We start from the raw sequence: 27,718 nt of genomic DNA on the forward strand, positions 1-27,718 counted from the left end.
CAAGCACACAAAAAAGTTTTTGTAACTGGAGCCGGCGTTGCCAGAAAGTGCTGGGCTCGAACTTCAAGACCTCGCCCGCTCCCGAACGGCGCGCAGAGCAGGCTCCCGAGCTTACCTCCGCTGCGCACGCGCGGACGCCGAGGACGCACCCGCAGCCACCAAAGCAATCACCGGAAACGGAGGGGCGGGGCCAGGACGAATCGTCGGAAGTAGTCCCCCTTCGACCTCGGACGTTTTCTCCCGAGCTCGCCTTACAGTTCCGGTGACGCTCCCGGAGTTTGTTTACGTCTCTCCCAGACCTAGCGGCTGAGTAGTTCTGCGTCTCGTACTCCAAGATGGGGAAGTCGTTCGCTAATTTCATGTGCAAAAAGGATTTTCATCCTGCGTCCAAATCCAACATCAAGAAGGTAAGTAAAGGGATCCGGAGAGGACAGCGGTGTGCCGAGCTCCCTGGGACGGTCGTGTCCTCTGCGGGCCTGGAGACCTCGTCGCTTTCTCCATGCTAACCCGACAGACCGGATGGTCCCCCAAGTCCGGTCCTGTCGGTCACTGTGGAGACTGACGCCGTAGCTCATTCCGGGTCTGTCTCCTGGAGCCCTAAGACCAAGACCCGGGAGCGCTGCTTCCCTGCGTGGAGACTCGGTCCTTAACAGAGCTTCCCAGAGAAAGCCACGCTGTTTTCACTCCTCATCTCGCATCTCCATCCAGTAGTGTGGCATCTGATGGCCGCATTCAAGTTCAAGCGTTTTGTTTTGTTTTGTTTTGTTTTGTTAATTACAAGTCAATCAAGTGCTGGACACAGGACCGAATTATAGCGCGAAAGAATGGCGATGGAGAGAGACGGGAATTCTTGTTAGTTCAATACAGTCACATTTAGCTCTGAAGCCTCGCAGAAAATGTTTAATGGCGTGATCGTTAGCCTCCTACTCTGCTAATTAAGGATGACAGTGTCAGTTGCCCTCATGTGTAAAATTGTTAGGAAGATTAAATGAGATAGTGTGGGAAAAGAATAGAAATGGAGAGCCAGACATTGGTGGCGCACGCCTTTGATCCCAGCACTCGGGAGGCAGAGGCAGGCGGATCTCTGTGAATACGAGGCCAATCTTTTATGCATCACGAAAAGTACTCAGAAGTACACAGGTTTACTCGGTTGGTGGTGGCGCACGCCTTTAATCCCAGCACTCGGGAGGCAGAGGCAGGTGGATCTCTGTGAGTTCGAGGCCAGCCTGGTCTACAAGAGCTAGTTCCAGGACAGGCTCCAAAGCCACAGAGAAACCCTGTCTCGAAAAATCAAAAAAAAAAAAAAAAGTACACAGGCTTGTGCGAATATATTAAGCTTTTAGTTGTTTCTAAGCCAGTTATGGATCCTGTATGTTGCCATGCATACGAAGAATGTTATCTGTATATGAGCATGTATATACATTAGAATATCTGTAGAAGAAAATACAAGTAGTGTTAACACCGTTTGTCTGCAAATATAGTTACTTAATTTTTTTTCCAAGGCAGGGTTTTTCTGTGTAGACCTGGCCGCCCTCGAACTTCCAGAGATTCACCTGTTTCTGCCTCCCAAGTGCTACGATTAATGACTTGTTACATAATTTGAAGCCACTCCCCACCCAAGAAAACTGACTTGTTTGGTCTTTCTATCTCTGCCTTATTCCTTGACCCTTCTAAAGTCTTGTTCTATTTATTTTGTACATTCTCCTCACGTCTTTTACACATTTCATGGCCTCTTTTTTGAGGTGGAGTCTCCTGTAATCTAGGCTGGCTTCAAACTTACTCTCCAGGGAGGATGGCCCTTAATTCCTGATCCTCCCAGATGCTGCGATTGCAGGTGTAAGCTACTGCACTTGACTCTTAGTTCTCCCTTTTAAGCCATGAAATACTTTATAATAGTCATGAAATAGTTTATAATATGCAGAAGAATCATTGTGAGCTCTTCAGCAATGGACCTATGTTTTACTTTTATCTCAGATCTTGCTCTATTGAGACTAGTTAACTGTAAAATCTAAAGCTTGACATAAATGGTAATTTTTCAGGTTGGCGGGGGGGGGGGGCTTGTTTTTGGACAGGGTCTCCCTGTGTAGCTCTGAATGACCTGGAACACTTAGTACCCCTACCTCAGCCTCCTGAGTTCTGGGATTGTAGACATGAGCCAACATGCCTGGCTAACCAGGTGTGGTTGATTACAGAAGACAAGCCAGCTTCCAGGGCTGTCAGGATGACTTAGCGGATGAGTTTGGATCCCCAACACCTACATGAATGCCAGTTCGTCTTGGTGGCCCGTTTGTGATCCTCGCCCTTGGGATAAAGATAGAAGATCCTCCATGGCAAGCTGGTAGCTAGACTAGCGGAGTTGAACTCTGGGTTCAGTGAGAGACCCTGCCTCAGTAAGAAAGTGACTGAATAAGACCGTTTGTTTTAAACCCTTGACTCCATACTCACATGCACGTACCACACACATGCATACATGCATGTATATACACACGAAGCAGACTGTTTAATCCGGTTGTTAAATTATATTTTGTTTCACTGTTGTAGGTATGGATGGCAGAGCAGAAAATATCATATGATAAAAAGAAACAAGAAGAATTAATGCAACAGTACCTTAAAGAGCAAGAGTCATATGATAACAGGTAAGTGCCACCTTATTAGTGCTTTTAGAAGAATCAGTAGTGAGTCAGCTTCTCTCCCATAATTATACATGGTCACCTTTTCCATACTCAGTATTGAGTCAGCTTCTCTCCCATAATTACACATGGTCACCTTTCCCGTCTTTAGCTATTCTTCATCTAAAGTACAGTTTTATTTGACTCATCCAGACTGAGCAAGTCCTAAATGAGGCAGAGCTTGCAGACATAATAAACCCTGCATGTTAACTACTGATAGTGATTAGAAAGGTTCCTCTTCAATACATTGAAATGAGAGATGCCCAGGAGTCTTAAAGGAGAAGCCGGTGTCTTTGGCCTGTGCGTGGTAGCTGGGTCCATTGGCTTCTTTCAGGATAATACCTGCCTTTTAATTGCTCTCACTGTGTTTGTATTTGGTTAATGAGCTGAGTAGTGGTGTTTTGGTTAAATAGACTGTACTCTGAACCAGCATTTATTTTTGAAACTTTTATATTTGAAACTTGAAACATTCATCAGTTTAAGGATAATTGGGTCATGCTGTCAACATTGGCATAGTGGTATCTGTTCAAGACTGTTTTCATCTGCTTTGTTTATGTGCTTAGGAGCAGAATTGTTAGACCTTACAGTAATTCTTTGGTTAGCTTTTTAAAGAGCCACCAAACTTTTCCATAGCCTAAGCTGGTCTTGAACTTCCTTCCTATGAAGTTGAGGATGACCTAAAACTCCTTGATTCTCCTGCCTTGAATTCCCAGGTGCTGGCCTATGCTACTGGCCTGGTGTATACGATGTTAGGAGTCAAACCCAGGGTTTCCTGTGTGGCAGGCCAGCCCTCTACCGGCTGGGTTACATCTCGGCTCACTTATTAATAACCATGCTCATGAGTATGAAGCAGTAGCTCATTGCAGTTTTGATTTGTTATTTCTTGATGTCTGGTGAAGCTCATCTTTTCATGTACTTGATTTACAGTTTTTAAATGGTGTTAAGACAAAACTTACAGATCTGTTTAAAATATACCTAGGTTTTTAAGTTTGCTTAGTGTTGCTAAGCCATAACCATAGCGAATTTCAAAACATTCATCACCTGAAAAGACAGTGTTGTGTTCATTAGTAATCACTCCCCGTTCCCTGACTCACCCCACTCCTGCCTCTCACAGGTCATGACCATTTTACTGTCTACCTATGGATGCTTTAGGATTATGGACACAAAGGGTAGATGATTAAGTGGTCTTTTGTGATTGGTTAACTTTTTCATTTTAACAAATATATTGATTTATTTGTGTGTATGTATACATGTCGGAAGCATATGAGGACCTTGGTGCACATGTGGAAGTCAGAGGCCTGCTTGGTGGGAGGCGGTGCTCCCTTCTACTGTGTGGGGCCCAGGATTGAACTTGGGTCAGCAAGCTTGGGTGGTGCCAACTTAGGCCACTGAGCTGTGTTACTGGTCCCTGAATTCTTTCATCCACCACACACATTAGTACTCATTCCTTTGCACGTCCCTTTTACTTCAAGAATAATGTTCCACAATAAAGATATATATTACTTAACTTGGAGTTCATAGACCTAACTTGAACTCAGCGTAGCCATACTGTGTGTTGTGGTCCTTTTCCCAAGAAGACCAGCGGCGGCACGCTGTGCACAGAACCTGCAGCAGGAAGTTCAGTTAGTACCTAAGATTTTTTTGAGGAGTAGTCATTTCTGGCTTCAGTGTATTAGCCTATTATAGAATTTTTTTTTCTTTATTCTCATTAAAAAATTTGGTTCTCCGAACTGGGAAGTTAGCTCAGTGTGTGAAGTATTTGTCATGAAGGTAAGAGGACCTAGTTTGGATTCCAAGCCCCACATAAAAAGCTTGCCTGTGATCCCAGTGCTCCAGAGATAGAAACAGGAAGATCCCTGGGCTTGCTGGTTAGCTGTTGTAGTCCAATCAGTGAACCCCAGGTTTAGTGAGAGAACTTGTCTAAAAAGTAAGGTGGTGGGTTGGCCAGATGAGTGAAGGTGAATGCGATCCCTAAGACTCACTGCAGGAAGTTGTCCTTTGACCTTCATGTGCATGCAGACAAGCTTCTATACACATCACACAATGATTAAAAATAAGGTGAATGGTTGAGAAAAACACTCTGCTTCAGCCTCTGGCCTCTACTGGCCTCTACATGTGTGTGCTCTTTCTCTTTTGCTCTCTGTCTCTCTCTGTCTCTCTCTCTTGCTCGCTCGCTCTCTCTCACACACACACATACACACACACAATTAAAAACACTAAAATAGCTGGTGATGGTGGTGCACACCTTTAATCCCAGCTCTTGGGAGGCAGAGGCAGGTGGATCTCTGAGTTTAAGACCAGACTGAGCCGGGCGGTGGTGGCGCACGCCTTTAATCCCAGCACTCGGGAGGCAGAGGCAGGCGGATCTCTGTGAGTTCGAGGCCAGCCTGGTCTACAAGAGCTAGTTCTAGGACAGGCACCAAAGCCACAGAGAAACCCTGTCTCGAAAAAAAAAAAAAAAAAAAAGACCAGACTGATCTACAGAGCAAGTTCTAAGACAGCCAGGACTACACAGAGAAACCCTGCCTGGAAAAACCAAGAAGAAAACATCTGAAATTATTTTAAAAAGAAAAGGTTGTGGTACCAAAATGCCTGGTAGCACATAGGATTTCAAAAGTGACCGTTTGAGCAGCATCTCACAGGTTTTCAAGACGGTTCTGTACGAGTAACCGTGTCATCTTTTTCCTCCCTGATTGGGAGAACTAGAGGGAAGAAGTTGCAAGTTTCTCTTTCTAATAAGGCAGAACTTTTCAGGCTTTATCTCTGATAAAAAAAAAAAATCTTAATTCCTTTAGGGTTATTCTTTGAGAGCTGGTGTGCTATCACATCGTCCTTTTATTTAAAATTGTATTGTTATTTCCTTTAGATTGCTTATGGGAGATGAGCGTGTAAAGAATGGCCTGAATTTCATGTATGAGGCCCCACCGGGAGTTAAAAAAGGTACTTGCCTCATTTCCTTTAAGCTTGGATATGATCGTGTATGAAGGTTGGGAAGAGCAGACAGTATACTAAAGGTTATCTTTTCCTTCGCTGTTACTGTGATGGTAGCTCAAATGCTGTCATCAGCACAGTAGAAGAAAAACAAAATATTTTTCTAATGTAGTAGCTTATGTCCTTTGGGGGAGGGGGATGCTTAATATTGCGGAAGTACATTTATCCTTTTATAATGTGCACATATCTGTAGTCCTTATTAAATACATTTTCAAATGGAAAGTCTATTCACTGCTAGTGAAAAGCATGAAGACTTAAAAATTACACGTTAACATACCTATTCTGGACTCTAGTGCAAGGTTGTATTTTATCCCCTGGTGATCTAGAGTTTTATTTTATGATAAAAGAAAAACCAGTTAATTCTTACAGGTTACAGTTAAATAATACAGCATAATAATAAGTAGTATACTTTTCCCCTGACACTGCTAACTCGTCCTGCTTCTCCCTGTGCTGTGAATATGCAATCAAGAAAACAAAGAGGTAAGTGCTCTTCTCTGTTTGAACTGATTTATGGTTGGTTGTGATTTTATGGGAAATTCAAGAATTTCTCCTGCCTGTTGTAGAAGGAAGAAACGGAAGGAGAGACAGAATACAAGTTTGAGTGGCAGAAAGGTGCTCCGAGAGAAAAGTGAGTGCTGCCTTACTACCGGGAGAACGTGTGTCCATTGTCTGCTGTCCTTCTCACCCCTTGGTTCATCGACCAGGGCAAGTGACCACTGTGACTTACCTCAGACAACCAGAATGCGCCATTTTAGCCTGGACTTAAGAACTTGTTCGCTGTTTAAAGCTGTCCGTCATCAGACCATAGCAGTGGTCAACCTGTAAACCACAGCCTCCAAAGGACTATGGGAAAACAGAGATTTACATTAGGACTCATAACAGTAACAAAATTACAGTCATAAAGTAGCAACTAAGAAAGTCTTATGGTTGGGGTCACTACAATATGAGAAACTGTATAAAAGGGTTGCAACATTAGGATGGTTGAGAACCAAATTGATGCTGGTAGTAGTAATGCATTTTATGTTTTAAGAATGATAAATTTTTTTCAAGTTAACTGCCATTGAATTTATTAAGTTGTTCTTAATATTATAGTCTTAACATTTTTTTTTTTTTTGTATTTAACAGATATGCCAAAGATGACATGAACATCAGAGATCAGCCCTTTGGTATCCAGGCAAGTGACACATATTTTTGCTCTTTAAGAACAATTTTTATTTGGTACATATAGCTTTAAATTATTTTCCAAAAGATGTTTGTATGAGAGTTCTCTAAAGGAAAGGAGCTGATAGGATGAATACATGCTAGCTAGAGGATGTGGTTCAGGTATAGGGTGAATACATGCTAGCCTAGAGGATGTGGTTCAGGTATAGGATGAATACATGCTATCCTAGAGGATGTGGTTCAGGTATAGGATGAATACATGCTATCCTAGAGGATGTGGTTCAGGTATAGGATGAATACGTGCTAGCTAGAGGATGTGGTATAGGTATAGGGTGAATATATGCTAGCTAGAGGATGTGGTATAGGTATAGGGTGAATATATGCTAGCTAGAGGATGTGGTATAGGTATAGGGTGAATATATGCTAGCTAGAGGATGTGGTTCAGGTAGTCCAACAGTGGCTGTCTCACGGTAGACAGGCTGAGAATCCAGTAACTGTTCAGTCCACGAGGCTGGTTGTCTCTGGAGTCCTGGAGGATTCCTGCGAAGCTGCTGCCCTTCAGTCTGCATTAGATTCTTGAAGTCAAGTAGGATTTAATACAAGCAGCAACAGGATAGATAGAGAAACCTAAACTTGCCAGTGAGAAAGAGCAAGCAGGCAAAAAGCAAAGCTTCCTTCTTCAAGTGCCATTTATGCGGGCTGTCACCAGGAGGTGTGGCCAGATTTCATAACTTGATCAAGAAAATCCCTCACAGGAGTGTCTTAGGTAGGGTTTTATTGCTGTGAAGAGATGTCATAACCATGGCAACTCTTACAAAGGAAAACATTTCATTGGGGCTGGCTTAGAGGTCAGAGGTTAGTCCGTTATCATCCTGGTGGGAAGTACAGTGGTGCGTGGGCAGACCTGGTGCTGGGGAGACACTGAGAGTTCCACATCTGGATCACCAGGCATCAGGAGACCGAGAGCCACACTGGGCTAGACTGAGCATTTAACAGCTCTGCGTCCGCGCCAGTGCACACACTTCCTCCAGTGCCAGCTACTGCAGCAAGGCCACGCCAAAGCACCACTCCCATGAGCCTGTGGGGCACTTTCTTTAAAACCACCAGACAGGAGTAGCAGCTTGGGTTTTAGTTGATTCCAGCTGAAATTCGCACCGCAGTGTTTAAAACAGCTTCGATGGAAGGAGAGGGTCAAGTTTTCTAGTGAGGGTGGTGGTCACTACAGTTTTCTTATCATTTAGAAATCCTGAATTAGAAACAATCAACTGTCACTCCAGAGCTAACCCTTGTGAAAAACATTGCCTGGTCACTGCATTGTCTGCGGCAGCTGTCCTGGCACATCCCTGTCACGACAGCAGACACAAACAAAAAACCTTAAAATACCCTTTTACCTCACAGAATAAGTTCACTAACTTGAGGCAGGGCTAGGGAGAGCTCGGTGAAAAAGTGCCCTCATGGTGTCGTGAGCGCCTGGCTGCAGTCTGGAGAAAAGTAGCTAGTGCGATGGCATAGGCCTGGGTGTCAACATGTGGACAGTGGAGGTGGGGCAAGACCCTACATAGAAAGGGGTGGGGTATTAGGTTAATATGTTAAAATTAGGGAACCTAAAATTAAACCATGACATAATTCTTTGATATTTTACTATTTCTTTTCAGATGACATTGCTTTACTTCTTGTAGGTGGCACAGATAGGATTCACTTTGGACTTTAGACAAATTTATAGTAGAAGGGCTTAGTATTTGTATTGACTTATCTACCGTAACTATAGAATCTCTTTCCCTGGCGATTATTTTACAAAGGAACTTAGCCAAGTATGGTGTTATATGTTTTAATACTAGCCCTCTGGAAGCAGAAGCATGTGGATCTCTGTGAGTTCAAGGCCAACCTGATCTATATAGCAAGTTCCAGACTAGCCAAAGCTATAGTGAGGCCCTGTCTCAAAAAAAGAAAGAAAAGAAAAAGAAAAAAGGGGATGGGACCTAAATAAAAATGCTGAGTTGAATGTTAGGCTCTTAGCATTTGAGAATCAAAACAATGTTTATTTCTCAGGTTCGAAATGTAAGGTGTATTAAATGTCACAAGTGGGGTCATGTGAACACAGATCGAGAATGTCCCTTGTTTGGTCTTTCTGGAATCAATGCAAGTTCAGTTCCTACTGATGGCTCAGGTAAGCAAAGACAAAATTTTATCAAACAAGGAAAGATAAAGTAACATTTTTATTTAAACTGAACTCTTTTATTGCACTTGAATTTAGTTTTTGTGGACTAAGATGCACTCCCAAATAGGATAACAGAGCTAGTGGTGTCTCATTGGTAGAGCGCCTTGCTTGCCAAGTGCATGTGAGACCTTGGATTCAGTCTCTAGCACCCCGCCTTCCTCTCTGCCTCCCCCCAAAAGGTGTTAAGTGGGAAACCTTCATTATCTGTGTTAAATTTGAATGTGCTAAAATAGAGTTTAACTTTTCTAGTCAGGTTCTCTGAATTTTTTTAATTCATTTTTTGTTTTGTTTTGTTTGTTTAAAACAAGGTCTCATAAAGTCAAACTGGTTCCAACTCACTGTGTAGCCGTAGATGACCTTGAACACCTGATCATCATCTCTACCTCTTGAGTGCTAAGATTACGTTGTGTGGAGTCAGGGTCTGACTGTGTAGCCCCGGCTGACCTGGAACACACTCTGTAGATCAGGCTGGTCTTGAAGTCCCAGAGACCTGCCTGCCTCTGCCTCATGAAACCACTGAACACTGATTAAATGGAGATAAAAATAGACCAGCACATTTTACCATCTGTGCTCCTGTTGTATGAGCGGATGCAAGTTCCTTCAGAAGCTGACGCAGAAAGATTGAGCTACATAATAAGATTCTTAAAGTCCTGATCTATAGCAGATGCACCGTCAAGGCTGAGAGTCACCTGCTTAAGCCATACGTAAGAATAACCGAGCTTCAGCAGGATGGTGCTTATTTCTGTTCACTTAAATTGTGGAGTTTATGAAAGTCATAATTTTTATCATAAGGAAATAATTATGGGTATGTTGTTAAAGGACAAAAAATGCCTAAATATCTAATAAAAAGGTATTAAATGAATAATAAGTATGAACATTGTTACCAAGGCATACTTTGTGGCACAGCGATTAAAATGATAGGAAGAAACCTGTCTTGGTGGTGCACACTTTTGATATCAGTACTTGGGGGGAGAGGTAATCAGATCTCAACCATGAGTGAGACTCTGTCTCAGTAAATAAACAAGATGGCAGGAAGATTCCTTAGTGATATGGATGTTATTTACAACATTTAGTCAAATAAAAAGACAGGTTCTAACACATTAAGACCGGAGCTCAGTGGTAGTGATTTTGTCTACAGCGCACAAGGCCCTGGATTTGAGCTCCAACACCACAGCACTTAATTAATAATAATGAATTAAGCAGTAGCTGGACATATGTTTCTCTTTATCTTGAGGTGGACTTAGAGCAGAGCACATACTCTAGAAGAGGTGTTGGGAAGAGTAGACCAGAATGTTGGCAGTGCTTTGATTTGACTGGTAAGGTTGCCTAGCGCCTTTGCCCGTATTTTTACTTATTTATATCTCCAACAGTGAGAGTAAATCACTTTTTAATTTTTTTAGTGAGCATTGTTTTAGAAGAACTGAAAATTATATGTGGGTATCAGGTATTTTAAATCGTGTTGCTCCATTAGCAATGCCTTCAAAGCCCGACCTGAGTCTAACACTAGCACTTAATGAAAGCTAATAGGAACTCTTAAAAGCTTCTCAAAAACAAAATCAAAACACTGCTGTATCAAATAGGAAAGCAAACAATGGCAGTGTATTCTGAATTTGAATGCAGTAAAAAATAAACTGACCAATTTCCTAATCCACTTGCTGATTCAAGCTAAAAACGTCTTTTCATTTAAAAAAAAATCACCTATTGAATAATGTCCTGCCAGGGAATAGAGATTATTTCTGCAATAAGGCAATTTCAGTGGATGTGGTTATCATGGGATAATCACACCCCTGGGGTACAGCCTTGTGCCTGTAATCTCCCAGGAGTGTAATTATTTCATGATAACCACACCCCCTGGGGTTACATTATTTCTATTATGAAATTCTGAGTATAGTATATAAAGTAACTTACTTTGATCACTGGGAACTGCAAGGTGCTGTTAGGCTCGTCCAGCTGTGAGGTTTACAGAGACCAGCTATAAGATTTACTTCTTCTTTACAGAGTTAAATTAGGCAATCAAAATGCTTCTTTGGGCTAAGCTGGTTTAGAATATCTTTTCTGCTGATAAGATCATCTTAAGTTTGTAAGTTTCCGTCCACTCCAGACACATCAAAATTACCTCCAAAACTTGTAAGCCTCAGCCATAAATGGATTTTTATAAACTGTTTTCCTACGGTATAACTAAATGGCAGCCCACATGCCTTTTCTATACTGAGGAGCTTCCCCCCCTCCCCAACAATATGTTATGTGGTTGAGCCTGGCTTTACTGCAATATGTAGCCAAGGATTTCCTTGAACTCTGATCCTTCTGCCTCCATCTCCTGAGTGCTGGGATTATAGGTAAAAGCTACCACTCCTGGTGTGTATATCAATGCTAGGGATCAGACTCAGGGCTTCATGCGTCCTGGGAAACACTGGATATCCCTATGCCTGCCACCTTTGTTTTACTACTGACTCTTAACTTTAATGTATGTTACATTAAACTCCTTTTGAGAAAGTAGAGTGGGAAATTTCAAGTGTTTTTTCATCAGTGTTATTAAGCTATAATTTCAAATGAACAGTTCAGTTCTGTGGGTTTCTTTGTATAGGCTCAACTGCCCTAGAACTCTCTTTATAGACTAAGCTGGTCTCGAACTCACAGAGATCCACCTGCCTCTGCCTCTGCCTCTGCCTCTGCCTCCTGAGTGCTTGGATTAAAGGCATGCGCCACCACCGCCCGGGTACATTGAGTTTTTTTTAACAGACTGGATTCAGAATTTATTTTGGAGTGCCTTGCATATCTGGATTAAACTCCACTTGGCTATGGTATAAGTTGTTTTTATACATTATTGGAATCAGTTTGCTAATACATTGTCAAGGATTTCTACATCTGTTCATGAGAGATACTGGCCTGCAGTTTTTCTATCCTTTTATATCTATGTATATTTTTCCTTTATATGTTTAATAGATTTAGCTAGTAAATCCCTCTGGGGGCCTGAAGCTTTCTGTCTTCAAAAGTCATTATTTTTAAATTTCTTTAATTATGTGAGTGTTCTTATATTTTAATCTTCTTGGTGTTTAGTTCATTTTATATAAATAAAACTCCAAAAATAGAATTATTTATCATGTACCTGTATTACCTTTCTAATAACCCTGGGGTCTGTAGTGCTGTCTCTTCATTCTTTCCTATTATTAGTCATTGTGTCTCCTCTCTTTTCTTGATTATTTGGCTAATGCTTTTTCAGGGTTTTCTTATATATAAGATTTATTCATTTATTATATATACAGTGTTCTGCTTGAATATATCCCTGCAGGCCAGAAGAGAGCACCAGATCTCAGTACAGATGGTTGTGAGCCACCATGTGGTTGCTGGGAATTGAACTCAGGACCTCTGGAAGACCAGCCAGTGCTCCTAACTTCTGGGCCATCTCTCCAGCCCTGCTATTTCAGTTTTAGTGATTTTTGCAGAGAAGTAGCTCTCAGGGTGGTGAATTTTCTCTCCTCTTACCATTTTCTTTCTTCTTGGGTTTACTTTGTTGTTCTTTAAGGTAAAGATTGGTTTTGATTTGGCAATGGGCTTTCTTGAGATGCTACGGATCAAACCGTGACCTTAACACATGCTAGCCAACATTACCATTGAGCTATACCTCTAGCCCCAGAATTGATGTTTTTCTACATTCATTCATTTTGTGTGTGTGTGTGTGTGTGTGTGTGTGCGCGCGCGCGCACATGTGGAGGTCAGAGGCCAACTCTAGAGAGTCAGCTGTCTCCTATCATGTGGATCCTGTGGTGAACCTGGGTCGTTAGGCTGCAAGGGCCTTTACCCACAGAGCCATCTCACCGCCTCATAGAATTCATTTTAAATCTTTCTTATTTTCTAGACTCTGTGTTCAATACTATATAATTATCTCTCTAAAAAAGTATTTTACTGTCTCCTGTGGTTTTTGATAAATTTTACTACAGTGGTTTAGATTTATTGTTTTGTTTTTTATTTGTTTTTTCCTAGTTAATGATTTCTGACAGTACCCAAAATTAGGTTAAAGCTTGTCAAGAAGATTACCTTGACCTAAGGTGAGATGGCAGGTGCTCCGTGGTCAGGAGGGCCAGACTCCTCCCCAGAGCCAGTGCAGGTCAGGGGTCAGCTTTTTTAGAGCCTGTCCTGGAACTAGCTTTTGTAGACCAGGCTGGCCTCGAACTCACAGAGATCCACCTGCCTCTGCCTCCCGAGTGCTGGGATTAAAGGTGTGCGCCACCACCGCCCGGCTCCTAGCTACTTTCTTAACCTGAGCTATCTTGGCTTGTTGTTGGTTACCTTGGTAACATAAACTGTCCTGTCAGCTATGGTTGGCTGCATCTCTCCTTTCACATGTATGTGCGTCCACTGGTTAGACTCAGATTATCAAGCTTGCATAGCAAGTCGCCAGCACGGGGCCATCTCACCAGCCCATGTATAGATTTTTCCTTTACACTTAACAGATTTCAAATATGAAGACACCGTCTTCAACTAAAGACAGAAGCCAGCCAAAATCTTTTAGATAGCTGTTATGTTTTTATTTTCCTTTATTCAAAATAGTTTTTTACTCTCTCCTGACACCTCCTTGCTGTGTGTTTTTTAGAAGTGTCTTTCTTCATCTCCAAATATTGTGAGATATTCTAGCTGCTGTTCTGTTACAGATTTTTGGTTTAAATCTTGTGATCAGAGAGCATGCCTTGTACAGTTTCCTCTCTTTTTCATTTATTCAGCTGTGTGACCCAAAATGTTTACTGTCTGGTGACTACCATACTTTAACGTGAGAAAAGCATGTATTCTCTGTTACTGAGTGAACTCTATACATGTCAGCTAGATCTGTTGCCTGGGTCAGTTCACCATTACCTCCGGATTTTCTGCCTGCTGGACCCATCGACTGGTAGAGGGATGTCAGAGCCTCCGAAAGTGAAGGTGGCTTTGTCTCTTTCTTTAAAAAAAAAAAAAGAAAGAAAAAGAGGCTGGAGAGATGGCTTAAGAGTACCACTGGCTGCTCTTCCAGAGGTCCTGAGTTCAATTCCCAGCAACCACATGGTGGCTCACAACCATCTGTAATGAGATGTGGTGCCTTCTGGCCTGTAGGGACACATGCAGGCAGAACACTGTATACAGAATAAATAAATAAATCTTCAAAAAAAAGTCTATCCGGGCTGGAGAGATGGCTCAGTGGTTAAGAACATTGCCTGCTCTTCCAAAGGTCCTGAGTTGGTGCCCTCTTCTGGTCTTCAGACAGAATATTGTATACATATACATAATAAGTAAATAAATAAATGTTTTTTTTTTTAAAAAAAAGTCTATCCATTTTCCCTTGACTCTTTGATACTCTGTCATTAAATATGTACACATATTTTTGGATCTTTTTGGAGATTTGGCTCCTCTACCGTGTCAGTGCCTCTCTTCATCCTTAATAACTGTCCTTGCTGTGGTGGTTTGAGTAAGAATGGCCCACATAGGCTTGTATGTTTTGAGTGCTTAGTCATCAGGGAGTGTCACTGCTTGAGAAGGATTGGGAGGTGTGGCCTTGTTGGAGGAAGTGTCACTGGAAGTAAGCTTGGAGGTTTCAAAAACCCAAGCCAGACCCACTGTCTTTCTCTTTCTGCTGTCTGCTGAGCTGATGCAAAACTTTAAGCTACTTCTTCAGCACCATATCTGCCTGTATGCTGCCATTACATCACTGTTATTCATAATGATAATGAACTAAAACCTCTGAAAATGTAAGCAAGCCCAGATTAAATGCTTTCTCTTATAAGGGTTTGCTTTAGTCATGGTGTCTCTGCACAGCAATAGCAGCCTAACTAAGGCACTCGCGCTATACTCTGCTAGTGTCAAATTAATGTCAATACGCTAGCTTTTCTGGTTACTGTGAGCATAGTGTATGTCCCTCTGTCCTTCCTCCTTTCTTTTTTTTTTTTTTTTTAATTTATTTATTATGTATACAATATTCTGTCTACATGTATGCCTGCAGGCCAGAAGAGGGCACCAGACCTCATTACAGATGGTTGTGAGCCACCATGTGGTTGCTGGGAATTGAACTCAGGACCCATGAAATAACAGGCAATGCTCTTAACCACTGAGCCATCTCTCCAGCCCCCTTCCTCCTTTCTGAAGAACTATTTTAATATTTCCTATAATTCACGTCTTGCTCCCAACAAATTCTTCAATTATTTACTTGCTCTGAGGTTTCTGCTTCTCATTTGCTTCTGAAACCCTTCACTGGACATTGAATTCTTTATTGGTAACTTTTAATTTCAACTCTTTAAATTAAATGTCTCTCCCCTCTCCTTCCTCCTTCTCCCCCCTCTTCCATGCTGTCTATGTGCCCAGCCTATGTTCTACTATAGCCACACCCCCTGCCCTCCACTTTCTTCTCCCTTTGCGTGTGTTTTTTCATTTTGTAGTTTTTTTTTTTTTTAATTTTATAAGTGTTTTGCCTGCATGTGTGTCTGTGCACCACATTGTGCATGATGGTAGCAGAGGGAAGATGATGGTGTTGTGTCCTCTGGTACTAGAGTTACAGATGGTTGAAAGCCACCATGCACTAGAAGCCAAGCCCAGGTCCTCTGCAAGAGTAACTAGTGCTCTTTTTGTTTTGTTTGTGTTCGTTTGTTTTTGTTTTTTGAGACAGGGTTTTTTTTTTTCTATGTAGCTTTGGAGCCTGTCCTGGCACTTGCTCTGTAGACCAGGCTGGCCTTGAACTCACAGAGATCTGCCAGCGTCTGCCTCCACTGGTACTGAAGTGCTGGTACTAAAGGTATGTGCCACCACTGCCTGATGCAACAAGTACTCTTAACCTCTGAGCCATCTCTCCAGCCCCTAAATTATTTTTTAGAGTGGTTCTTTGAAATTTTGATGCCAACAAATTAATTATAATTATAGTCTTATTCTGTCAATAAATGGCTCTGCTTTTGTTAAAGGCATGCCTGATACTAATGGAGGGTCCAGCTCTCATAATCTCAAAGGGTGTCGTGAGTCTCAAGTCAGAGTCGTATCTCTGTGTTGGGTGAGGCGCACAGATCCTCTTCTCTCCTTCCTGGTACTGGGATTGCAGGATTAACACCACACGTGTTCTGGAGGTCTGGAATCACGTCCAAGAGCTCGCTGACAAGCCCTTTACTGGCTGAGCCGTCTCCCCAGCTCCACTAAGTCTCCTTTGTGTAACTCTCATAACCTTGTCCGTCTGCTTCTGTCAGCTTCAAGAAGAGATTAGCTTGTGACTGGCTGTCCAGATAAAGAATAGAATTTAGTTTATCTTGTAAATACTAATTCTTCTGCCCAAAACAAACTTGGAGAAGAATGTGACCCTTCATCATGTTCTGCTTAGGATACTTTGTTTTCGCCCTTCCCTAGACCACTGGAAGTCTGCAAATGATAACCACCTTCTAGTTTTCTCCTGGAAACTGTTTGTTTCTGAAGCAGGGACTTTATCTTAACATTTTCTATCCCCAATGCCTGGTACAGTGTATGTGTTTAGCAGATAATAGTTTATTTAGCAACTGTGGGACTGGAAAAGCTTCCCTCACATTTCAAAACAGCAAAGGTTATCAGTTCTTCTAAACAGTTTATAATAGAAGTTATACTTTCCCTGTGAACTAATTCTCTCAAACATATTACAAGCCTGAAGACAAACACAAGACTCCTAAAGTCTTTAGTAAGACAGATCTTAAAAATCATTTTCTAGGGCTGGAGATATGGCTCACAAGTTAAGAGCACTGGCTGCTCTTCCAGAGGACCTGAGTTAATTCCCAGCAACCACATGGTGGCTCACAACCATCTGTAATGGGATCTGGTGTCCTCTTCTGGTCCGTAGGCATACAGACAGACAGAACACTGTATACATAATAAAATAAATCTTTTTTTAAAAAAATCATTTTTTATATTGTTTCCAAAGTTCAAATACTCCATGCGTCTCTCCCCTTATAGTAAGATATATAATGAATAGATATATTTTGGAGTCTATAGTACCCCCCCATATAGCAATCAGTATTGACTTGCTGGCTAAATGTATTGTTACAGCTTTTTTTCTGATACAGGTTCTCACTATATAGTCCTGACTGACCTGGAACTCACTTTGTAGACCAGGCTGGCCTCTTAACTCAACAGAGATCCTCCTGCCTCTGCCTCCTAAGTGCTATAATTAAAGGTGTGCACCACACCCAGCCTCCTACAACTTTTTTAAGTTAAAATACACTACTCTTTTTGGTTTTTCAAGACAGGGTTTCTCTGTAGCTTTGATGCTTGTCCTAGAACTCGCTCTGTAGACCAGCCTGGCCTCAAACTCACAGAGACCTGCCTGCCTCTGCCTCCTGAGTGCTGGGATTAAAGGTGTGCAACACCACTGCCTGGCTAAAATGCACTACTCTGAAGTGTAGGGTTTGAGTTTGACAGATGTGTGCACTTGCTACCCACACCCTTGACAAGATAGAGACAATTACCTTCACTCTAGAGAGTGCCTGGCTGCCTTCCAGTTGGCCCCGCTCCCATAAGCACTAACTTCTGATTATGTTTAACTTGTTCCCGAACTTCGTGTATAGTATAGTCTCCTCCCCACCCCACTGGTTTTTTTTTTTGTTTTTTTTTTTTTTTTTGAGAGAAGCTCTCATGTAGCCCAGGCTGGCCTCAAATTCACTGTGTAGCCATAGATAACCCTGAATTGATCCCTTCAGCATCCCAAATGCTGGGATTACAGGCATACACCATGCCCAGTTTGTGGCATGCTAGGAGTCAGACCACACATGCCAACTGAGTTACATCCCCTGCCCTCAGTGTTTTTGAAGCTCACGGATAGCCAACGCATTTATGTTTCTGTAACTAATTAAAGTGAATAGCGAGTTCTGGTGCTTTGTGGTCGCAGCACAGCGTCGTCCCCAAGTCCCTGAGGCAGATGAGTTAGCTTTACTGTTGTGTCACCGCTCCACGTGTGAATGGAGTTGGGAACATAAGTAATAAAGATAGAATCAAATGTCATAGATCTCTATTGATTCTGTAAGACGAGGTTGTTTTTAGCGAACAGTTATTTTGACTAGCATACAATAAGCATAGTTTCATATTTCCTTGCCTTTGTATTTTTCAGCCACATAGATAAAAATGAAATGTTTTATTTTCCTTTACGTTCTGTGTCTTAATAGAGACCAACTGGCTGTCTTTAGCGTGAAGTTGGGGTAAAGACAGTAAGGGGCCCTATTGTCTTCAGCTCCACTAAGGATGAACTGGCAGTATGTCAGGAAATCCTGAGCATGGCACAGTTCAATAGAGTTAGTACAGTCAGGTCTTGCATAACCTCTAGAAAAATCCTCCATAGAACATCCCCATCTTTATAAATAAACATCACCCACACGCTTTATTAATAGCCATGTTCACTTTTTCCTGGGATTCACGTTACATGTTTCTGCTTCATCCCCTTCCCCTGCTTTTCCTTTCTTTTCTTCTTTCCTTCCTTCCTTCCTTCCTTCCTTCCTTCCTTCCTTCCTTCCTTCTCTCTCTCCACCTCCCCCTCCCTCCCTCCTTCCTTCCTTCCTTCTCCCCCTCCCTCCCTCCCTTCCTTTCTTTCTTTCAATTCCTCATACAGAGTAATGGCTTTTATTATGGCATTTTGTAATATATGTCATTATACCTTATTTTTCTTCAATCTGTTTCCTTTTTTTAAAAAGATTTATTTATTTATTAAGTATAAAGTGGTCTGCCTGAATATGTCCCTGCAGGCCAGAAGAGGGCACCAGATCTCATTACAGATGGTTGTGAGCCACCATGTGGTTGCTGGGAATTGAACTCAGGACCTTTGGAAGTATAGTCAATGCTCGTAGCCTCTGAGCCATCTCTCTAGCCATCTGTTTCCTTTTTTTAGTCTTCTTTTGAGATGGGGTTTCTCTGTATAGTCCTCGCTGTTCTGGAACTTGCTCAGTAGACTAGGCTGGTTCCAAACTCAGAGATCCGTTTGCCTCTGCCTCACAAGTGCTATGATTAAAGGCATGAGTCGTCACATCCAGCTTCCATTTTAGTCTTTTTTAAAAAACTTTTGATACGCTTTCTAGGTAGTTTTTAAATGTGCATTTGTGAGTGCCTATATATGTGTGCCACGTTCATGCCTAGTGCCACGGAAGCCAGAAGAGGGCTTCAGGCCTCCATGTCGTCTGCAAGAGCAGCACGTTCTCTGACAGCTAAGCCAACTCTCCAGCCCTCCATAAGCCTTCTTTAAAGCACTTATTCTGGTCCAGTAAGGAACTGGATGTAAGTATGGGGGAGTTTTTGATGATTCCTCCTAGCTCTTTTTGAGTAGTGTACTGTAACTCGTGTTAACTCGTGTCCCTGTGTGTCAAACAGTGGCTCCCTAGACACACACGGTCGGATTAACCTTAGGAAAGGACAAAGGACGTCCAGGTGCCTGTGATCCCGGTACTCGGGAGATAGAAGCCAGAGGAGTCAGTCCAGGTCATTCTCAGCTACACAGCAAGTTCAAGGCCAGCCTGGGCTGTATGAGGCCTTGTCTCAGTGTCCCTGCCACCTCCCCCAAAAGGTTCTGCTTTTGGAAATGGTGGGGCTATGTGTTAAACTGAGGAAGGAAGGAAGGAAGGAAGGAAGGAAGGAAGGAAGGAAGGAAGGAAGGAAGGAAGGAAGGAAGGAAGGAAGGAAGGACTTCTTTCTCGTGTGTGTGTGTTTGTGTGTGTTTACACCACATAACAATTTCAGATGTCATTCCTTGGGTGCCATCCTTTTGGCCCAGAACTTGCCAGGTGGGCTGGGCTGACTGGCGAGCTAGCTCCAGTTATCTGCTATCTCAGTGTCCTCAGTACTGGGGTTCCAAACAGATGCTACTAGGCCAGGCATTGTGGCTCATGCCTTTAATCCCAGCACTCAGGAGGCATAGGCAGTTGGGTCTGTATGAGTTCAAGGCCAGTCTGGTCTACATAGCAAGTTCCAGGATATCCAGAGGTATATAGTTAGACTCTGACTCAAAAAATAAAAACAAAATAAATAACAAACAAAAACCAATTGCATGCTACCACAGCTGGCTTTTTCTTTCCGTGGGTTCTGGGATTGGCTTCAGGCTCTCGTGCTGAGCTGTCTCCCTGGCCCGGGAAAGGCTCTCACACCACTCTGCCCGCCCACCCACTGCTCACTGCTCGCTCTTCATTCAGTGCCGCGACTCACAGAGATGTTCATCCGACCCGGCACTCAGGAGGCTGAAGTGAGGACTGTTCCAAGTTCAGAGCCATATTTGGGAGCACACTGACTTTCCTTCCTTTCTTTGCAAAGCGTGCTGACCTGCTGTGAACTGAGTCAGTTTAACCAGAGCTCGTGGTGAAGTACAGATGCGTGCCCCAGCATTTGTTGGGGACTGCTGTCCCTAACTGCTTTACTGCTAGGTTTCATCTTTGGCTCTTTGAGACAGAGCTTTTCTTGGGTTACTCAGGCTAACACTAACTTTAGCTAAGGAAGACTCCTCAGTCTCCACTTCCTGTGTGCTGGGATTTACAGGCATGTGCCATGCATCCAGCTAAGGACTTTTGAGTCTCTATGACTCTGTAATGAAATACCTGTTCTGTAGAGTACTTTACCTCCCGTTGAGTTTTGTCTGTGTCTAAAAAATAACAACCTTTAATAAGTAGATGAAGCCCTCTGCAAATGTAATCTGTACAACATATTTGAACTTTTTGGGTTTTCTTCTCTGAGATACAGTTGCCCGAGTAGTGTTCCTAGGAGAAAAGTGTGGCTTTTGTTGGGACATAAACTAAATAAACACCATCATGAAAATGAGGATTTTGACACCTCCTGTATTATAGTTAAGGACATCTGAGAATAATGGATGCGTGGAGCTTGGGCTGACTTTTTTCATGTCGAGTATGGTTTTGTCCTGCTGTGGAGGCCAAACAAGTTAACTCAGAAGCTCTGAAGTCCTCACAGACACACACTTTAGGACAAACACCTAGATTGACGATGTCGTTCAGTTGGCAGAGGGCTTGCCTAGCATACAGAAACCCTGGGTTTTCTTGTGACGCATGGCATGCATGCTGTGCATACTTTTAGTCCCGGCTCTCGGGAGGTAGAGGTAAGATCAGGAGGCCAAGTCCTTGGCTACATGAGACCTTGTCTTGGAAACAGATGAACAGCACAATTGACCTTTTAAAAAAATTCTTTAGTGAATTCTGGCATTGTGAATTCGTGAAAAAGTCAAGCATTGCTGGGACCCATGTCCAGCTGTAGCTTACCAGACATTTAAAGGTGCTTATTTTGAATTGAACATAGTTGCTGTGCAGTCTGTTTGATTGATGTGCCTGTTTTGCCAGGAGTGATATCTCACACCTTTGCTGCCTGCTCAGCATCCTGAGCTGTGGTGTTGAGACCCTGTCTAGAGAGTGGCCAACGGAGAGAACGCTGTGTCCACACAGATTTATATGTTTATTCTAGATGCACATATATGCAAATATGTTTATTGTATCTGTTTTGACTTTTCAAAGAGCTGGAATTAACTTTTGTCAGCATAATTCTACATGGCCTCTGTCACGGTGACATGGAAGTATAAAAATGTCTTCCTAAATATCTCCTAATTAAACCTGGAGAGATGGCTCAGCTGTTAAAGGCTGGACTCACAACCAAAAACCTGCCTTGTCACATCTTCTAGACCAAAGACTGCAAACAGTGAGCTTTTGATGGCATGAAATTTAAGTTCAAAAATATGGGAACAAAACTTGACTCTGGATTGGTGAGATATGCACAGTTGCAGAGTGGTTGATTAGCAAGTATAAGGGTTTAATTAGTCCACAGCGCAAAAAAATGACTGGGGCCATCCAGGTGCCACTAAACCTGGTAGCTTGAGTTTGATCCGCAGAGTCCACGTGCTGGGAGGAGAGCACCCGCCTCTACCTCCATGCCCATGCACACACCTATACATAATGCCATAAGACTGTTTAAAGAGCCCTTTTTAAAGATGTATTTATTTATTATGTAGACAGTGTTCTGGCATGTGGAGAGGGAGCCAAATCTCATGATAGATGGTTGTGAGCCACTATGTGGTTGCTGGGAATTGAGCTCAGGACCTCTGGAAGAGCAGCCAGTGCACTTAACCTCTGAGCCTTCTTTCCAAACCTAAAGAGCACTTTTTTAAAAAAATATTTATTTATTTATTATGTATACAATATTCTGTCTGTGTGTATGTCTACAGGCCAGAAGAGGGCACCAGATCTCATTACAGATAGTTGTGAGCCACCATGTGGTTGCTGGGAATTGAACTCAGGACCTTTGGAAGAGCAGGCAATGCTCTTAACCGCTGAGCCATCTCTCCAGCCCCCTAAAGAGCACTTTTTGAAAAATCCTAAAATAGTCGTGAAAGTAGCCTGGATGCTGTTGATAATGATGACTTTTTTCAGGCATTGTCACTGAACACTGTACTGCAGTCCCTATGAAAGGACGTTCATGCTAAAACAGGAACGTTTATTTCATAATCTTATTATCTGCCACACAGGAAAGATCCTTTTAAAGTAGTTAGAATTAGTGTAAAGACATTGTTTTTAAAATATTAAAATTGCCCATCCTGTGATGAAGATAATGAAATTAAAAGTAGCCTCTCACTCTAAGAACCAGGCTCCTCATCCTTATCGTGTTTGACTTTGGGCATGTGTTTCTGGGGACCCAACCCAGAACCCTGTTCAGGCTAGTCAGGTGCTCTAGTCGTGAGCTCCAGCCCTAGCCACAGCATGTGTGCTTTCTGAGTTTGTCTGGTATCAATTAACGTTGTAATAAGGCCCATTTTCCTCTTTATAAAATTTGTTCCTACATATGAAACTTGGAAAACCATTGAAGTGACCTTTGTTACTTATTTAAAACATTAGTTGTATGACTACTTTTATGTCATTCAGAGGCAACTAATACTTAAAATTCAAATATTGTTTAAGGTTTTATTAATGCTAGCAAGCAAATTATGTAAAATAATCCATAGAAATTAATTTTAACCCCCATGCTCCCATCATGTACAATTCCCTCTGCCATGTGTGTCTCATACCTAGAACATAGAACAGCAGGTATATGGTTGTTCTTGGCGATTTTAACAGAATAGTAAGGCTTGGAGAGTTCAGTAAGTTATTAGTCTAATGCCTAAACTTTTTTCACCAAAGCTGCTGTTGACAAGTGAAGAGGCTTGAACAGTGTGACTTCTGATTTTCAGAGTAGTATGTAGCTGAACACTCAGATAAGGGGAGAGGACAAAAAAGCAGACGGAGAGAAATAAACTTTTTGATGAACGAACTAGAAATCTGGATCTATCCCTCCCTCCTCATATGAAGTCTTTGCTGGCAGCGGCTCTCTCCTATCACATTGTAGTATAGATGCATCACCTGAGGTCATGTGTTGTTTCCTAGTTTCTGACCTTCAGAGAAAGCAAAAATACAACAAGAATATATAGCTGGGGAAGAAAGAGTCTCCTAACCTGAGTAGGTCCCATGATTAGGAAAGGGTGCAGACCTTTAAATATTTTGTTAGTACATACTATGAGACCAGAAATCAGCTCAGTTCCCAGTTTAGGATAAAGTAAAAACAACAGTTTGTGGGAAATAGAAAGTATGCATACCTGTAGCTAGTCTATGATAGAATAAATATACACACCTATCGCTAGCCTCAAACTGCTTGTCACTAACCCCAGTAGTTACAAGTTTCACGTTCCAGGTACATATATAAATACAATTAATAACTGAAGTGCCTGAGTATGTGTGTGTGTGGTATTGGTAGTTAGTATATTCAGTATTGGTATTTGATTTTTTTTTAAAAAAGTGGATTTTTACTGAGAATAACAATTAAAATTTAATTGTAGTTTTTTTATTATTTTTATTTTATACTAAAAACTTCCAAGTAGACATTTCAGTATGAGTTACATAAGCTGAGCATCCCCTTGCTCGTAAGGAAAAATGCAATTATTGTCTATTCTGAATCTCCAGACTGCTGTTTTAGAAAATCATATCTGATTATTTGCTCAGCAGAAGATTATTGAGTTGATTTAGCTGTGATTTTACTTAACAAAGCTTCAACTGCATTCCTACTGTGGAGTCCAAAAAAGGTAGAGAGATATAAATGATACATTCAAACTGTGATTTTTGTGAGCAGGGCCGTCGATGCACCCCTCGGAGCTAATAGCGGAGATGAGAAACAGTGGGTTTGCACTGAAGCGAAATGTACTGGGGAGAAACTTGACCGCCAATGATCCAGCACAGGTAATGATCTTTTTATCAGTAAGCTGAAAATGTCTGGAAATCTAAATGTGATTGCTTGTGAATTGCTACTTAATGTTTTCCAATATGCATATATCCATAGGAAAGTAAGATAGAGCAAAGAAAATGCTTTAAATGTATTTTGATTTTGCTGCTTTATTACTTTAACCTAAATGAGAAATTGTTTATAAACCTATATTTTAATAAATGAAATGGCTCCTTTGGGTTTATGTGGATAAAATATCTAACTGAACTGGTGATGGGATTGTTTGCTCCTTCCTGCTAACACACCCTTGAAATGACATTAAACTGAGCCAATAGAAGTCTATAAACAGCTCCCTGGGTATTATAGAAAATGCTTTAAACTTATTTATTAAACTGTTCATAAATTCAGAAAGTTAAAAGTTTTTAAACTTACTGCATTTTGTATGTGTAAGAGCTGTACATGCGTGTGTGTGTGTGCGAGTGTGCTGCATGTTTGTGAGTGCAGGCATGCATATGAGTACATGTGCTCAAATCAAGAGGAAAACTTGGAAGAGTCAATTCTCTCCACTGTGTGGATTCCAGGGATTAAAATTCAGGTTATCAGGCTTGGTGGCAGGTGCCTTTATACCCTGAGACATTATCCCTGCTTGAGGTTTAAAGGCTGTGTTATTGCCTATTTTATAATAAAGTGCTATAATTATAAAGTTTAAAGTTACTGATATTTTTTGATCTAAGTTCATGTGCATACTAGGCGAGTGTTCTTTATGGAGCTGTAGTCCCAGCCCCTCATGATGCTCTTGGTTTTTACAGTTCGTTAAACTAGAAATGCTGTATTTAGACAGTAAGTGTTTAAAGTGTAAGCACAGCAGTCTGCTGTGAAGCTTCTGTCTGTCCTTGTCTTCCGTGTCCTGATAGTCTCCAGGAGTTACAAAGCAGTTGTATGACCCTTTGGTCTAGCTTAGCAGGCAGAGCCTCACTGTTTAAATAGTCTAGCCCCACACACTTCAGTCCCAAGTACCATACCGTCTATGCATGTCTCTGACACAAAACTCAGCTATAAGGGATTTCTTTCATGTCTAGTAACTAGCCTGTCTAAAATGGAGCAATCGGATTCTTTGTTGATTCAGGACTATGTCGCCAGTGACGGTGAAGAAGACCCTGAGGTTGAATTCTTGAAGTCGCTGACGACCAAGCAGAAACAGAAGCTCCTCAGGTAACTAAGGGGTACATATGCGATGGACTCCCCCACTGTCTCACCTGGGCCCTGCACTCAGCTCCTACGCAAACTGTGGATGGGTTGCTTGCTTGATTGATTTTTCAGTAATAAGAATTAGTGTTTGTTTCCTCAGATTATACTACCAAGCTCTTGTACCTTCTGAATATTTAATTTGGAAGTTTACTTTTCTTAATAAAACTGGATATATCTTTGCACACCACTTGTTCTTAGAAAGTATTTTATATTTTTTTCTTTTTTTACATTTTGTGAAGTTTCTTGAATATTGAAAGAATGTTTAAATTGATAGTAATACTTAAATGTGTTAAACACACTCCCTGTGAGCTAAGGAATTCGAGATCTACCAAGTCCAATAGAGGGCGCTCACCATGTTTCGGTACATGGAGAAGGACTGCAGAACCAAGAGGCCAATATCTCAGTAACTCAGAACTCCCATCTAGACAATTTATGCTTCCCAGGCTAAAATTCAGAAAGCAGTGGAATTATTTTATTTCTAAAATTAAACAACTGCTGAGAACTAGTAGATAATTGTTTTATATAATATCAAACTATATTCTAATCCTCAGTTTTCATTTTTGGTTCGGTTTTGGTGGGGGTTTTTTTGTTTGTTTGTTGGTTGGTTGGTTGGTTGGTTGGTTGGTTTTGGTTTTTGTTTTTTCAAGATAGGGTTTCTCTGTGTTTCCCTAGCTGTCCTGGAACTTGCTCTGTAGACCAGGCTGGTCTCAAACTCAGAGATCCACCTGCCTTTGTCTCTTGAGTCCTGGGATTAAAGGGGTGCACCACCATTGCCCAGCGATGATTGATATTAATTAATGTTTCCACACTTAAAACATAGACATAAGACGAACCTTTCTTTTATCTAACTGTGCATAGGTCCAATTAATGCTACACATCTTTCCCAGGTTTTCTTTAAATCCAGAAAACCATTTATTTAGAATGCTAAATAATTTTATATTCTGACTCATAGGAATGTTTTATCAAAAGAACATTCATTCCCATTGAAGTATAGTTAGAAGTTGGCTTAATTTAAATTCCTATTCAGTGTCTACGTGCCTTAGTAATTTAAAGGGAAGCAAATGATTTATCATTAAATAAAGTAAATAATGTATTTAGATGTGGACAACATTTTCACTAGCGTCTAAGGAGATATATTGTCTATTGACAGTTTCTCTTTTGCTGATGAAAGAACTATTTCTTTCCAACTATAGGAAATTGGATAGACTTGAAAAGAAAAAAAAGAGAAAGAAAAGTGATAAGAAAAAGAAAAAGCTACAGAAGAGCAGAAGTAAACATAAAAAACATAAAAACAAATCCCCTTCCTCCTCCTCCTCCTCCTCCTCCTCTTCCTCTTCCTCCTCCTCCTCCTCCTCCTCCTCCTCCTCCTCCTCCTCCGACACTTCAGAAAGCAGCAGTGAGAGTGACAGCAAAGAGAAGCAAAGAGAGAAGAGGAAGAAAAAGAAGAGAAGCAAATGTTCAGGCAGTAAAACCGGTGACTCTAAAGCGGATAAGTCTAAGAACAAGCTTCATGAAGAACTTCCTAGCAGTCACGGTGACAGGGGAAGAACCGTGGAAAAATTGAGTTCTGGGGAGAATAGCAAGCAGATCCATTCTGGTTCTGACCGGAAGTCCAGAAGCCATCGTCATAGTCCAGAGAAGAAAGGGTCTGACAGGAACAGGAATGGGGGAATCGGAAGTCACAGCAGGGCTGAGAGCTGCAGGAGAAGCCGAAGCAGGAGCCCTCATGAAGACAGGGACAGAAGAAAGGACACCAGAAGCCATGGCCATGGTGGCTGTAGGAAAGCCAGTGCACGGTGAGCTCCGGAGACTGAGGAGCAGCAGAGGGACAGCTGTCTGGAGCGAAGGACTCCATTTCTTACCGTATCCTCAGCAAGGGCTAACTTGCACATTGTTATCTAATAAAAAAAAGTCAAAGTCTTCTTAATTTTCCATCTCTATAAACTTTCATTTCAAGTATGAAAGCACTGAGTACCACAAGGATGAGTTTGCAGATCTTTATAGGGACTCTTTTTAGGGGATAAGAATTTTGTTTCTGTTGGTAGCTGTTTCTTATGCCTTGTACCAAATTTAAAATTTAAAAATATGTTAAGTCATTGTGATTTTGTTGTTGTTTTGAAATAGCATTAAAACAGTGACTACCGTGAATGATTATCAGTTCAAATTTGTTATTTTATGATTTGAATTTACTTGAAGCAAAATGTAAGTGATGGAATTCAGTAGGACAAATAAAAACACTGGATATCGATCAGTA

The 27,718-nt window shown here is 41.6% G+C and overlaps 2 protein-coding genes across 2 annotated transcripts in view; one reads left to right on the plus strand and one right to left on the minus strand.

Moving 5' to 3' along the window:
• Positions 1-194, minus strand: part of Scrn3 (secernin 3) — a 31,389-nt gene extending 31,195 nt beyond the window's left edge. The window contains exon 1 of the mRNA XM_038337068.1: positions 116-194. The gene's annotated coding sequence lies outside the window, so the exon portion shown is untranslated. The remainder of the gene's footprint in view (positions 1-115) is intronic.
• Cir1 (corepressor interacting with RBPJ, CIR1) lies at positions 91-27,718 on the plus strand. The gene is made up of 10 exons (XM_038337067.2): positions 91-407; positions 2,542-2,636; positions 5,536-5,609; positions 6,130-6,140; positions 6,224-6,288; positions 6,786-6,834; positions 8,871-8,988; positions 24,127-24,233; positions 25,343-25,428; positions 26,658-27,718. The coding sequence occupies exons 1-10, from the start codon at positions 336-338 to the stop codon at positions 27,262-27,264; spliced, it is 1,284 nt and encodes a 427-aa protein (XP_038192995.1). The 5' UTR covers positions 91-335; the 3' UTR covers positions 27,265-27,718.

Source organism: Arvicola amphibius, chromosome 7 (assembly GCF_903992535.2).
Source record: "Arvicola amphibius chromosome 7, mArvAmp1.2, whole genome shotgun sequence".
Classification (NCBI taxonomy): Eukaryota; Metazoa; Chordata; class Mammalia; order Rodentia; family Cricetidae; genus Arvicola; species Arvicola amphibius.

Coding starts and splice junctions, on each gene's coding strand:
- Cir1 (XM_038337067.2), top strand. CDS start 336: ATGGGGAAGTCGTTCGCTAATTTCATGTGCAAAAAGGATTTTCATCCT. Junction 6,835..8,870: donor ATCAGCCCTTTGGTATCCAG/GCAAGTGACACA, acceptor TTTATTTCTCAG/GTTCGAAATGTAAGGTGTAT. Junction 8,989..24,126: donor AGTTCCTACTGATGGCTCAG/GTAAGCAAAGAC, acceptor TTTTGTGAGCAG/GGCCGTCGATGCACCCCTCG.